The 14,556-nt window shown below is 44.1% G+C and overlaps 1 protein-coding gene across 16 annotated transcripts in view; it reads right to left on the reverse strand.

Moving 5' to 3' along the window:
• si:ch211-285f17.1 (sickle tail protein homolog) overlaps positions 1-14,556 on the reverse strand; it is a 105,667-nt gene that overhangs the window by 27,521 nt on the left and 63,590 nt on the right. For 14 of the 16 annotated variants that reach the window (XM_047612187.1, XM_047612181.1, XM_047612182.1 and 11 more), the window contains exon 2: positions 13,825-14,111. In XM_047612187.1, the coding sequence (XP_047468143.1) occupies positions 13,825-14,111 (287 nt within the window). Of the gene's footprint in view, positions 1-3,571; positions 3,707-11,484; positions 12,416-13,824; positions 14,112-14,556 lie in introns of those variants that run through there. The other 2 variants (XM_047612191.1, XM_047612190.1) reach the window with 2 other exon arrangements.

The following is a 14,556-nucleotide window of genomic DNA, read 5'->3' on the forward strand; positions in this document are numbered from 1 at the left end:
TGCCAATAGTATCGTAGGATGCCAGATACTGAACCCTAGAACTGATCAATGCAAACTTTTAAGCAACAAAACTACAACTACATGGATACATTTTGTTTTATGTTGGTTATATAACCACTCAAACGTGATATCTGAAATATATTAGGTATCTGAATTAGTCACTACAATGTACTGCTCACAAGAATGAAGTGGAAGAATAAACAAAAACGTATTCATCATTAGTCCTTTCTTAGCATTTACAGTCCTACATCAAGTAGATTAATTAAAACTGTTATTTCTCAGAAAAGGGAAAAAAACATTATAATAGAGACAATGGAAGGTGAATTGCACAGGAGAGAAGTCAAATATAAAGATGGAGAAAATTGCAAATGAGACCTTCTACCTCCCTGTGGAAAGGGCTAATTAAGTTAAACCACTCCATACCAGTCCACATCTGACAAATGAGGTGTCCCCTCCAAAGGTTAACAGTTAAGTTCAAATGACTTCTCTGCCTTTTCCCCTCAATCTTTCTCTTACACGATTTCGGCATATCACCGAAAAGCCTTGCTTCCAAAGACACTTCCTGTCCCTGTAAACCACTTCCTGCTTTAAAGTCCAGATGTGAAAGCCACCGGCCAACCGCTGATTAGCACTGTAAAACCTGCTCTAACCCGCTCACACATTCGGTGCATTCCACGCCAGTGATTTCTCTCACTTCAGTCAAAACCACGGAGCCTTTATTCTGCTTTTTCGGCGGCGGCTGCCTCTGTACACCACACTGGCTCTGACAGCCGTGATGGATGCAAAAACTGAGACACCGACGTTAGCTTATAGGTAGGAATATGACAAGTTATAGAGTCTTGAAAAGAGCCCCTCTGGAAGGAATGTGTCTAGAAAATAAGGCTCGAATGTGTCAGGGACATCAGAAACTGTCGGAGATGAGTTGTCTGCAAAGTGCTGCAGCCAGCGTCAGAGGGTTGTTATTAGAGACCTGTGTCAAATAATCATCATGACCAGAGCATGTTAGAGCACGTCTAGAAATAACTCGGTGATCTAAATGTTCATGTCGCGTGTTCTAAAGGCCCTTTCCTCGGGCTACCAAGCATGCAAATCGTCTGCTTGCAGGGGCTTTATATTTAAACAGATGTTAAGAATAACAAAATGTGGATAAGCGATCATTAGACAAACAACCATGTTAGTGGAGGAAGAAGGTGCAAGTTAAAGGTAATTAAATTGTGCATGTGTCTGCGCATGTGTCCAAGAGAAAGAAGGATGCCAGGAGACACTGAGTGTGTGCATGGCTGAGTCGGGGCCATTGTTCCAGAAAATCTGACCCGGACCCAGGACATCCTGCAAACATTTATGCAACCGTGGCCTGACAAACAGTACACGGTCATCAGAGAAAAGCTCAGGTCTGCGTGTCTGCGTGCCGAAAATATATGTAATTCTGAAACTTTATAGGTCAATGCTCCTACATGCGCCGCGCTCTGTTGTGATGCCAGCTTCTGCTTCTGTGTCGTGAGCACGCACGTACGACATGGGTTGCTTTCACGGCGCAACCCGTCACCTGTCCTGGTGATTACAAGGGCACTTTTAAACCGAGGGGACAATGTTTCGTGATTTCACGAAGCGGAGTAGGTTATATTATATCATGCTGGCCCCGTCTTAGCTCCTGACAGGCGAGCGTGACATGCGGAGCCGGACTGGGGCGATTAAAGTAAATTACAATTGTTAAGAATAATGGCAGCCCCCATCAGGAGCCTGCTGTGTCACTCATGAAGATTTAAGTATAGACATAGCCTGAAAAGCTGCCTGAACGTCATGCGCCGCACCTGCTGCCAGTCTACACAAAGCACACTGATTGGTGCCTACTTTTTTTTTTTTTTATAAAATTAACATAACCGGGCATAAAATGGCTTTCTGATAATGTATCAGAGCTTTAACCTCAAAGGAAGAGAGTGCATTTTTTTCTGCTGAGTAATAGAGGAAAGCTACGACAACCACACACTGCCGGTTTCACAAGTCACTCCTCGTAGGCAAAAACAGGGGTCAGAGTACAATAGCACGCATTCACACACCATTTGTTATGTACACGGAGTAAACACACGCAGGAAACCAGGGGAACAGGTTTCATTCAGCGATTCTATATTATCTGTCTGTCTAGGACGGAAAGAATGTAAACATGCGTGGAGTGTGGGAGAAAACGTGCGTGGCTTTAAATGCCAGCCTTGTGAGCATGCCTTTCCACTTAAGATGCTTATTAGGCTCCAGCTCTGGGGAGCGGAAATAGAGCTAACTGTAATTACCTGGCCTGATCTGCATGGCAAACACATAAACAGGGGACGGTGGCTCTGCAGACTGTTAACCCCTGATAGGCCGCTGGCACCATCGCAACTGACGTGCACCTCCACAGAAATGTAACCGTGCACCGCGGCGACACAGGTGTGAAAAAAGACACAGCGCCGCCTAGCGTTTGGGTGGTGTTCAGACTGACGAGCGCACAAGCATAAATGGCGTCATCTGTGTGCGTAAATTATGGCATCTACTCTAAAAGAGCTTTTACTCAGCTGGGCTCATTCTGACACGTTATTCCATTTAAAGCACAAAAATCAAAGTTGAGTAAAAGGATTATTGCGTTGAAGCACCCCAGAGTAAAACATTAAATCAATCTGCCCCTGTTTCCTCTTAATAAATCAATTTATCTATTCCACAGACACAAAGTTCAACAAAACAGGCACAAAGTTAATTAAAAAAAAAACACATGTGTGCGCTTAAAACTGTGTCACTGCAGCTCGTACCACACTGAGGCATAAAGCCGCTGTCAATCAGCGGGTCAGTGCTGAGTCCGTGCGCTGTCTGTGGACAGACCATCCTCTTTTGTCTTCCACAGCCTAAATGACATTATACTAAAATCCCACAGTCACCGATTCCCATTCACTGCTACCACATCCCTCCCCATCTCCCTCCTCTGATGCATTCCTCCTCTAATCCCATCATCAAAATCCCCAGATGACCTTTCAGAGATGGGTTCGCTCGTTAATTGCCGCGTGTGAAGGTGAAGCCGCGTACGGAAGTTGCGGCGGCTCCAGACCAGCTGTACAAGTTTATCATCAAATAATCTAGCCGCAAATGTGCATGCAAAACATTAAACAGACCGGGTCCTGTCTCATTCATAAAATTGCGCATTGACAAGCGAAGATAATGAGGCAGATCATTGGGATTGATAATGTGCGCAGTCACAACAGAGACAATACGGCATCAGTTGACCCCGTGGGAGGAAGGTGGTGAGATGACAATCTCTTACACTACTTGTGACAGTTTGAACAACTCTGCAACACTGTCAAACTGACTTGCTGTTAGTTAGGGTTATCACAAGCAGGCATCACCTACTTGTCTCAATTCGCAGTATTGCAAAAGCCAACACTGTGTAGCCATTACGAAGAAGGGTGGATGGGAAGTTATGAAGCAGAGAACGTCATCTTCTTTGAATCGCGTCAGATTCAAGTTGAGCAGTTTTGACTATAAAGCAGATAAAACTCCAAGCGGCAAACATGTTCTAGTTCAAGTTAAAAAGAATAAACGCAGTATTTACCATGTTCGACTAGTTGCAATCTTCTCTCAGCAGTGGCTTCCATGTGAGACTGGAAACTCCCCGCTCTAAGGGAAACAGGGTCTCTTCCTGCAATGTTATTACAATCCTTCAAGCACTTGCTCTGCACAACTGCCCTGTCCTGGTCTCTTTCTGCTCTACCTCACAGCGGATGGCCACCCACCCCCCCCACCCCCCTCCCCCACACACATGCATACACCGCCCCCCACATCCCTAACGATCTGGCAGCACAATTCAAACACACACAATCCGTACCAGGCGCACAGCCGGGGGAGAGTCATTGTTTGTACTTTCTATACTCATGCGCTGGTGCGTGAGGCTGCGATTGTGTCGGACAGCGGCGGGACGTGTGCACAGTTCTTGTTGATCGAATATTTCTTACTTGCAGACAGTGGAAAATGTGATCCGTGCCACGGCTTTAACCTCCGCAAAGTTTCTGTCCCAACCCGAAAAAATAAAAGTTATCTTAAAACTGCAGCTTCAGCACTAATCCCCATGTCCAATCTAAGCTTCCATCTCATTCCCCTGAAGCTAGCGCCGAAGACAGAAAGATGACACTCGTGTCCCAAGGAGATAAGGCCATTCTGTACCCCCGGGGATCCTGAAAGCCTTGGCAAGGAATCAGCAGGCGCTTGTCCAGTAGCACATACATTTGGATGCACCAATGACTACGTACCTATGCATGGTCGCTATTTCAAAAGGTTTCCAAGTAAACTTTAATAAACATCGGAGTATCTATCTATCTATTTGTATCATCTAACTGACGAGAAGCTCTGTTGTGGTTATGTAAGACAACAGGTCCAGACTTACACCACGACCCACAGATCATGCACTAGCATCGCATGAATTCATTTGTACACATCTATGAGTGTGCGCACATAAGTAGGTCGCTGTTTCTCACAAATACACGCACACTATTTGCTGACGGGGCTGCAGAGCCACGACCTGTCTGGACTTGCTCTTTAGTATTGCTTTATCTGGAGCAAGACACATTTCGTGCTGTGGCTTTCAAAGCTTAGAGCATCCCAGAATAGTGCAATAAATGTTTGATCAAGTCTCGCACGCGCGGGATCCCTCCACGGCGCGGTGGTCGGAGCCGCGCTCACATTTCAGACGTGAGCCGTTTATCCGGCGCGTCTTCACGCGAACCTGGTGCGTCTCCAGAGAGAGCGGGATAAAAGGCCTTCTAGGTCTAATTCGAGCCTCCCTGCGTGTACATCTGATCGTGAGTGGATGTGTGCGTGGCTCTGAGCCTCTGGTCACCAAGACAAAGAGGGTTTTCTTCCCTCTAGAGGGATCAGTCGTTTATCTTCTGCATGGCTCATACACATACACTCATATTACTGTTATGAACAAGGAAGGCAACCTTCCAGTGGTACCAATATCTGGAACTAAATCTCTGCACCTCACCTTTACATTTACAATGAATGGCTATTCTTTTCTGGTTCTTGGATACTGGAGACACAGTATTTTGTCAAGTGTCAAGTCTCCTTTTGCTCCCATAAAGAGTGCCCTGATAATGGCTTTGCTATTCATGCCTAATTAATAAGTCACCGAAGACCACACAGCTCCTCCGCTGAGCCTAAGATTTATTATACGCTCTCTCCCAGGGGAGAGTTTCTCACTGTGTTTGTGCATGTGTGTAATAGTCAGCGCTAAGTTTTCATTAAGACTGCCGGTGCAACGTCGAGTATTTCCTGAATACATCATCCATTGCTGCCTGACGGATTCCTCCTCACACTGACTGGTGACTGGTGGTAACATACAGCGTCTATTATCCACTTCTGTCCTGGGTGACTTATGTCTGACCTCTGACAGAAACAATAAGAACGCACACGGTTTCAGCTCCTCAGCTCCACGTGATTCAGTCAACCACATGCAATAAGTCATGAAACGTCAACACTCTCCATCAACAAACAACAGCAGCTAGAGGCTTAAGGTGTTAGATCGCCACCATGTTTTCCCAGCGCAGGCTCATTAACAGGCTCCATTTGTAAGTTGGTATGCCAACTGCAATGTGCTAAACACCCAACAAAACAGAATGAAGCAACAGATGAGTTGCACGTCCGTGGGAATTCTTGTAAAACAGTTGAGCTACAAGTGCCGCGATAACAGCGGCAGCGCATGCTCCACTTCTGTCAGGGCAGTTTATTTATGACTGATTCCATTAGATGCTTGGTATATACTTGTCTGCCATGAACTATTTCACACGTCCCAGGTGTTCCCTGTCATATATGTCATCTTGTTTAGTAAAAGAAAAACAGACGTTTAAATTCTCTCAATTGGAAAATTGTAATTTAAATATTTACAGAAGCAACACTAAAGATTTCTGCCATTCTTTCTCCTCGACATTCCCACCCTTTATCTCGACTAGAGAGGGGCTAAACTGGAAATAACGCACAGCAGGTCAAAATAAAGTTTGAGCCAGATGTTTCTAGCTGGTCCTGTCAGTGCTGTCGGTGCGTCTCTGCAACTGCTTTGCCTTTTGAAGTTGGATTCATACTTTTAGCCCAAGGTGGAGTCCAGATGTTGGGCTGCATGCAAAGACTTGCAAAGCAAAGGTAGAGACTGACAAAACATACCTGCTTAGTTCTCAGGGGTTACAAAGCAACTGGCAGCCGGTCCTTTTTACATGTGAAGGTAAGTTATAGCTAAATCTGCAAAATCTTTGGTTGATTACACATTATTATGTATTTTTAATTTTTTTTTCTCCACGATTTCCCCCACAAATTTAGATTTTATTTAAATACACATTAACATGAACTCAACATATTTTAGTAAAGGGATAAATGGAGGGAGAAGACGTTATCTTTCAGTCAGCACCGAGTTTAATATAGATCATAGTAGGTAGAGGTTCCCAACTTAATCCTTGGCCGGAAAAACGTTGAAGACCCCTGGTGTGCACCACATTTGAAATTAAAGCATTTGGTGATATCACATTTGGTGATACCCAACAACTGGGATTGGTCGGACATGCATTTCTTGGTCTCTCAACGGCCAATCGAGCATGGAATATTCTGCCTCCTTCTGCCTCCTACGCCCCATCTACTTTCTGCACTAGAGTGAAAACTTATTGTTGTTGCGCAATTCCAGTCTCCATTTGTAGAAAAACTCTACACAGAACCAGCTCACAAGTATGAATTCTTACAACTCCGTGTCTGGATTGAGGAAGCATAAATCTAGTTTCACATTTGATGGTGTAACTGATGAGAATATTAAATATGCACCCAAATAAATAGTAGACAAAAACTGCTGACGAAAACATTTAAAAAATGCCAACAACGTATGGAAACGGTGCCAAGAACCCGGCGCTTCCTTCAAGTGTCCAAGAAATATTGAGGACTAAACAAACTAAATGTAATGATAAACACAACTGGGACAGGTTGTTGCAGGCTGATCTGACAGTGAAGTTAATCTTGTGTTATTGGTTGACAGTTTATGTAAATACTGACTTTGCACTTCTTTTTTTTCTTCTTCTCGTCGTACTGTTAATTAGTTTTGCCGGAATCGTTGTGCTGCAGAGCAGTGCCTAGAAACTGATTTCATACCAAATCACACAAACTAATGTGCACACCTGACCAAAGAAAATCCCCTCTAGTCTGCAAACTGTCAAAAACAAAACGTGGAATAGTTAGCAGAAATGGTCTTATATTCAAACTGTCCTTTGGACCAGTTTTCCTTGTCTTTATTTGACTATAGGTGAGTGGAAGTTTTATGAGAGGTCAGGTCAGAGAGTCCCCAGGCTGCACCTGCTATACTGACAAATGCTTTTAAATGTTCACAAAGGAATGTAGGTTAAAAAACGGCCCTGACATTTCACCTGTATCTGCAAATCTCTCAATAGAATCTCAACTTTTTGCATTCCTCACAACGACTGAGTAAAACAAGAGGAGCAACAATATGGCTGAAGGTGGCTCCGACCGCAGTCGTTAAACCGGGGTTACACAGCTCTGTTTTTCAGAAGAATGAAGCACAGAAAGGAGCTCAGACCTGATTAGCTGGTCTGATTAACACAGTGGCACTGCGCTTGAGACAGTGTGTAAAATTCTGTCTGGCTTGACTCATTATCAGCAGTGATCAGTGGCAGGTCCATCAGGGCCTTCTGTCAGATCGGCTTAACACCCCCCACCCCCAGCGACGCTCGGGATTAGACACAGCCTCGGCGCCACTCCACAGACCACTTGTCCCCTCGACTGGGGTGCTGCACCCCTAAACCCCAACCCCTAAACCCCTGTTAACTGGCAGGTTAACTGGCAGGTTAACGCATGCCTGTCGTTAACCTTGTGGTCCTCGTTTGTGTTACTGAGGGTAGAACTACAAGGTGTCACTTCATGCAGAGGTGGCAGGTGCTATTAAAACCAACGTCTGCTCCTAATTTTCAGGGTTCAGTGATTAAAAACAGATGTTTCACGGCAGAACTGCGACTCGACACAGTGTCCGATTGTGTCGCACGCCGCAACGTGGGCTTCGCTAAAGAGGCGTCTTGTGAAAATACATCTTTTGTTTATAAATGCTTCAGTATGCGGGCTTGCCAAATCAGCCTCTGTGATATCCCGGCTATTGCAGAGATGCTGTGCCAAGAGAGGATGGCGATCAATGATCTTTTTTGTGTGTGCAGTTTAGTTAAAAAAGAGGAACAACACTCCCCCAAGACTAACTCTAAGCCTCTGTTCTTCTTCCCTCAGATTGCGGTCAGATCTCTTGCAGGGAGTTAATGCATGCTCGGAGCCAGTCTTATCTGGCTGACCTTGGTTCTAGGGAGCAAGAGTGTAGCAGGGCTGGTAGCCCACAGAGAAAGGTATGTGGGAGAGCAACCAAACGTTGCAATGCCTTAAAAAGCCCCAGGAGGACGGTTTCTAGTGCTTATTCTGTCTACTGTTACTTATACCAGTATAACATCGATGGTTGGACTGCCAGGTTATTGATGTACAAAATGGCACATCACACCTGGTATGATCTCTTTTCAAGTCTTCCAATTAGGCTCCTCTCTTCTCAGGGGATGTATGATAATTAATGAAAAACACCATTATGTACAGCATTCAGTCAAATCTATTTTAAAATATTTGGAAATAGTTCAGAAAAAGACAAAATCTGTCATCATATCTTCCCTCATCAAATATAAAAGTTTGTTCCACAGATACTTGATCAGTTCTGGATCTAGTGAATTTAGAGGCCAGGTCCACACCCTGTGCTGTTTTTTCATGTTTTTTTTTTAGTTGTTCCTAAAACATTTTTGTGTGTGTGTGGATGCCGTCACCAAGGAGTGTCATCGGTAGGAGGTGGTGGGTGGGTGGTACATGTCTAAGTAACATCCACACGAATGCCAGGTCCAAAAAGTTTCCCAGCAGAACATTGTATTGTCACAAGCTGGTCAGTGTTATTCACTGTATATTATTTTGGGATCTAAAATCTAATCCCCTTAAATCTGTTTAGCTTTATAATTAACTCCCATCACTGCAAACAGAGACCTTGGGTTTGTCTTAAAAAATGTAAATAAACATTTAGAGGCACTGAGTGACTTTTGAGAACGTCTTTTGTCAAGTTACATTACACAATATTTCAAATTTTCCCATCCTGGATATTTGTTTTGACTTTAAATGACATTTACATGTAGCACAGCGATTTCTACATGACAACACGAAACGCGCCTGCAAACTAATCCACCGGCTTCGGGAGAACATGAGCCAGATTATGTGCCACAAATTTCTAAAACAATTTATCGTGAACCACACCTTCATAATCTTTGCTCTCATCACAGCTTGGAGGTGGGGGGGACCTGTCATCCGTTCGTGTCTCTGGTGCCCACAGCTACAGACAGCTGTCCTAACATGGCCGCAACGCTTTGAGCCCGGAGAGTCACACCTCATCACGCAGAGACTCTGACACACAGGCGGAAGGAGGGAATTCAGTGTGCATGTTTGGGTTCGGTCAAGCAGCTCGGTTTGTGCTTGTCAAGGCCCCTGGGCAGTGACAGAGAGAAAGAGGGACAAGAGGATGGGTGACTGCTGGGCCAACGGGATGTTATCTCATCTCCCCTGGGTGGGATCCAGGTCTTTGCAGGCCCGATGAACAGCAGAGGAAATTAAACCACTTGCTTTTGTTGTGGTTTTATGGGCCGCAGAAGAAGAAGAAGAAGAAGGAAGGAAGGATCTAGGGGCACCTTATACGCGTATAAGTCATTCAGTTTGTGTCTGCGTGTGTGAGTATTTGTGAAGTCACTCTGGGTGGAGTGGGGTCATTAACTTTTCAGGCGATATCATCTTCCCAACCTCTGCTTAACCTTGGTAAAGCCCCGCCTTTGTAACTCAAACCTCCGGAGACATTTCCTTCTCACCTTTGAAGCGTGGACTGCGACGGATGTTGCTTTTCCTGTACGGTCGGCATCTTTACATGCGCGTGACAGCTGCAGCAAGCGTTCACTCTCCCACGCTACCAACCACAGATTTTACAACATTTTCTGGCTGTTTTCCCTCAAAGATAAATAATTATATCTCCCCAGGACAGGGAGTGACAAACGCTTCCATAAACGTGTCACTATTACTTTGTTTTCAATTGCTTCTCTTAGCAGTGAAGGAATACATTCCTCTTGACATCCTGAATTAGATTATGCCAAATGCGATCTTCAATCATCGTCCTCTCTTTTTTCTTCTTCATTTTTCAGCACTGAATTTATTTGCCAGAAATTCAAGCTCAAACCAGTCTGCATTATGACAGCAGCACGTATATATCTTCTTTAATGACATAATAAATCCAAGAGCCGCTCAAATCTCATCCCACAGATCTGAATAACATATGAACAGTTTCATTTCGAAATCAATTTAAAAGTGTCACGTCTGACAAACTGACAGTCAGTTTATCTCTCCCGCCTCGGTTCGATGTTTTAGTAACTAAGAGAAGAACTTCAAAGGATGTGAAACTTGATATTTTTTTTACAGTTCTGTTAGATGATCTGCAGCTAAAAAGGGACTAGGGTTCCGAAGTGAAATCTCTTTGACACAAAATGTAGACAAAATGATCACATCTTCCTCCTGCTCCCTATGATCCTGACACAGTACGTATAAAGTCATCAAGCAGTCAGCCCTGAAAATTAACAGTGAGATGCAGAACAAATCCGGCAACCCTCGGCACATTATAGAGACCATGCAACAGTCCCACATCTTAAGCCTGCTGAATGTACACATTTGACTGGATGCCAAGAATTAGATCCAAGTGCGACATAAAGTAACAAATCCTTCATTCTTTGGAGAAAACGCAGCAAGTCTCCACTATGACACTAAAACACAGTCACAGTAAATCCACATCTAAAACGTTTGGAATCAATCTTCTCGTCAGTTCTAACATTGAGCCAGAAGCGTAGAGCAACAACAGCAATCAGCCGAGTGACAATAATCTGTTATTGCTATATAATCATAGTCATCGTTATGCGAGACACAGCATGTCGTTTAAAAAAACAAAAGACAAAAAAAAAAAAAAAAAACACATGCACGGATCAACGTCCGTTCACAATTTGCTGCGCACTCACTGCTACAAAATTGCGTAAAATTACAGGATAGCTGCACTTTGGGGACAGTTTACAACTGACGATCTCAAGGCGTCGAAAAGTATCAGTTGTGTTAAAATAACGTTTTTTTCTGAGAAAAAAAAGAAGAACTTGTGCGCCAAGTTTTACATTCGCTTCTTGGAAGTTTGCAGCACCTGACAGCGTGTCGGTGCGCGCAGGAGTGGAGAAACTCCGGGGAGTTTTTTTTTTTTTTTTTTTTTTTCTCCCACTTCGCTCCAAAGCGCAAAACGATCCGTACATGACGATGTGCTACTTACAATAGATACACAATGATTTTCAGTGTGTGTGAGCAGCATGCACTGGCTGCCTGAAATAATTTCCCGGTATAGCTTACCTGCGTTCCCTCTGAGAGGACTGACGCCGCCGATGTGACAAGTTTATTCCTGTCTGCGTAAAAAGTTTATTTTTATTCCTCTGCGAGCCTCACGTACAGAGAGCCATGTCTCCAAACAATCCTCAGGTCCATTGCCGTTTTTTTTTTCTTTTTCCTGCAGAGCTGCGCTCCTGCGCTCACACACAGCTCTCTCACAGGGAGCCCGCTCTCTCTTACAGGCACCTACAAGTAAACTGAGCCCCTCCAGCAGTGACATCATGAGTCACTATGGCAACTCTGACTCCACCCCAGCGCTGATCTGAACTTACCTGTCTGACTGCCTATATTTCACACCAAAGTCTCCTCTCTATAGTTTCCTTCGCGCTTGAAAACACCAAGTTTCTATAAATACAGATCAGAGACTCTACATAAACAGAATCAGTGGTTGAGTCAGTGGCTATAACAAAATAAGAAACAAAAAAACACACAAACCTGTTGCTCAACAAAACACCAGCATCCCTGCTGACTGATATTACCTATGCAAATCTACAGAGGTAATGAGTGGATTTAAACAGCGCCTCGTGAAAAGGGTTTGCTTTGCATGCAGGCAAGGCTGTGTGGGCTCGTCTGAAAACAGCACACACAATCCCTCTCGGACAATGCCTTGTACCACTGCCTGGAGCTCCCCCGTGGCTCGGTGCCAGTCTCACCATTACCTCAATTGTTTTGGCTACAAAGCCAGCTTGCTCTTCGCTTTTGTGTCCTCTGACCCAGAGCAAACACGCAGACAATGGCCAGGTGAGCCAAATGTCCACCTCGAGACTCCCTCTGCGATGCCGTCCTCATTGACTTCAGAAAGCCAAAAAAGGGGGGTTTCAACCTCTAATAACTCCCAACAACAACTGGAAAACTTGTTCTCTGTTTATATACAGTATATATATACAGTATATACATCATACGGTTGTCTAGAATATACAAACCAGTATGAAGCTACTGTGCAAGTAAGACAAATTGCAGTGATCAAAACGGGAGTGCGCTTCAAACTGTTTGTGGTTTTCATGTTTTCAACTGTGTCATAAAAAAAAAGGACACCTCGCTGTTTCACAGCAGCTGTGGGAGGGAAACCTGACAGGCAGATTTATAGGATACACTTCACATTTAACCTGCAGCAAAAAGAGAGACGGCGCAGTTTCGAAGCTGCACTGCAGTCTACTTTCTTCACAGTTTCCACGTTAATTAGTGTTTGTAGCTAGCGTGGATTGCCAGATGCTGGATACAAATGATTTCAACTCAACTGCAGCCTCATGGTAAGATCACACTTAGAAGATGTTACGTTGACACTAAATCTACATAAACAGATTGTTGGGCCACATAGAGGTCAGAAGATTTTTACAACATCCAGTGGACGCAGTGAAAGTGAGAATAATCTTGTTCCTGTGAAGTATTATAGAGGGTTTTCACGGCACGTCATCACTCCGGAAGTCGCCATGTTGGAGGCACTCGGCGAGGTAAACAAAGTGCACGGACTGAAGTAGATGGTGGAAAACGGTGAATATTTGCTGTGTTTTTGACTCAGAAAAACATTTGGAATTTTATATACTGCCAAAAGTTGTTACAAATCAGAGAAAACAATGCCAAAATCAGACTAAAAGAGGCTAAACCAAGATCTACGAGGCAACAGTCTGGACAACATCTGTATTTCTGCCCATTTCTTGTCAGGAAATTGAAACGTTGGTAGCAGCAACTTCTATTTGACAACTACTGACTTATATCTGACTCTGATCACATTTAATAGCCTGCTACAGCAGAAACATCGTTCTTAAAATGTAGAGCTAAAATCTTATTTTATTCCAGGTAAAACGTCCGACTTTTATCAAAAGGATCTGGGTCAAGTGCCATCTGCTGGAATGACAGGTCAGAAAAGATCACCTGAGCTTGATATGAACTATATTATAATGTTGGTACAGCCAAAAACATAATTCACCACTTTCCACAATCTTCTTCAGTCCGTGGGTTTTGTTTACTTTGCCAAGTGCCTCCAACATGGCGACTGAAACCCCTCTATAGACGAGTATTTACTCTTCTTTTAGCTTAGTTTTGTTTGCCACCAGATTCCTTCCTGTACGTTTCATAGGAAATAAGACAAACCCTAATCTTCTCAAGTCTTAAAAGACACCACGATGTTAACAGAGTTGATAGTTCTCTGCACAGTTATCACAACCAATTTCACATTTCACTTGTTTGATTTGTTGTTGTTTGATTAATATACATACAAAAAAAAAAACTAAAATTGCATGTTTGTTTACAACAGTGTTCCAAAGTAGAAACATTAAACTCCCTGGCTTCCATCAACCCACTGACCTGCTCCCGCAGCCGTTCCTGGTGGCCCATGATGGCCGAGGCGTGATGAGGGTATTTCTGCTTCAGGTGCTCCAGGAAGGCCTCCCTCTTCTTGTCCATATCTGACGGCTGCATTGCCAGGATCTCTCGGGAGCCCCGGGCTCCCCCTAACGTGTGCCTTCGGGGGACAGTGCGGCTGCCTTTGGCGTCCCCTCTTGAAGGGGGCGTCCCATTTGGGGAGGCCTGTCTGCGGTGTATGTGCTCGGCGTCCTCTGGGGAGGTTACCTTCAGGCTGCTCTTGGTTTGTTCTGGGGGAAAAGAGGGGACACGGAGCGGTCAAAACAAATGTGCTCTGCTGTTTTCACATCAACAAGAACCGTGTGCGTGTATGTTTTTCCTCCATAGGTCGTGTAGAGTGCACGTCAGGGCCAATGAACCATCTAAAGCTCGCCTTGTTGTTGCACTTCTCTTACTGAAACGTGCTTCGTGCGTAGAAAATATGACTTCATCCATATTCAGAAGACGCAAAACACAAAAGCTTCCGGATGCACAATTGGTCCAGTTCATTGCACAGTCATGCAATAACTCTTTAGTGTTACGTAACAAGCACAATGCTGGTGATAAAAACACTCAGCTGAAACAGCTGTTCAGGCTTCTTACCATTAAACAAAAAAAAAACAAAAAAAAAATGCCAGGGATATACTTTAACGAGATGAGGTACAAATGAAGAAACTTGGAGATGATATCAAAGCA

The sequence above is a fragment of the Mugil cephalus genome, chromosome 18 (genome assembly GCF_022458985.1).
Source record: "Mugil cephalus isolate CIBA_MC_2020 chromosome 18, CIBA_Mcephalus_1.1, whole genome shotgun sequence".
Taxonomy (NCBI): Eukaryota; Metazoa; Chordata; class Actinopteri; order Mugiliformes; family Mugilidae; genus Mugil; species Mugil cephalus.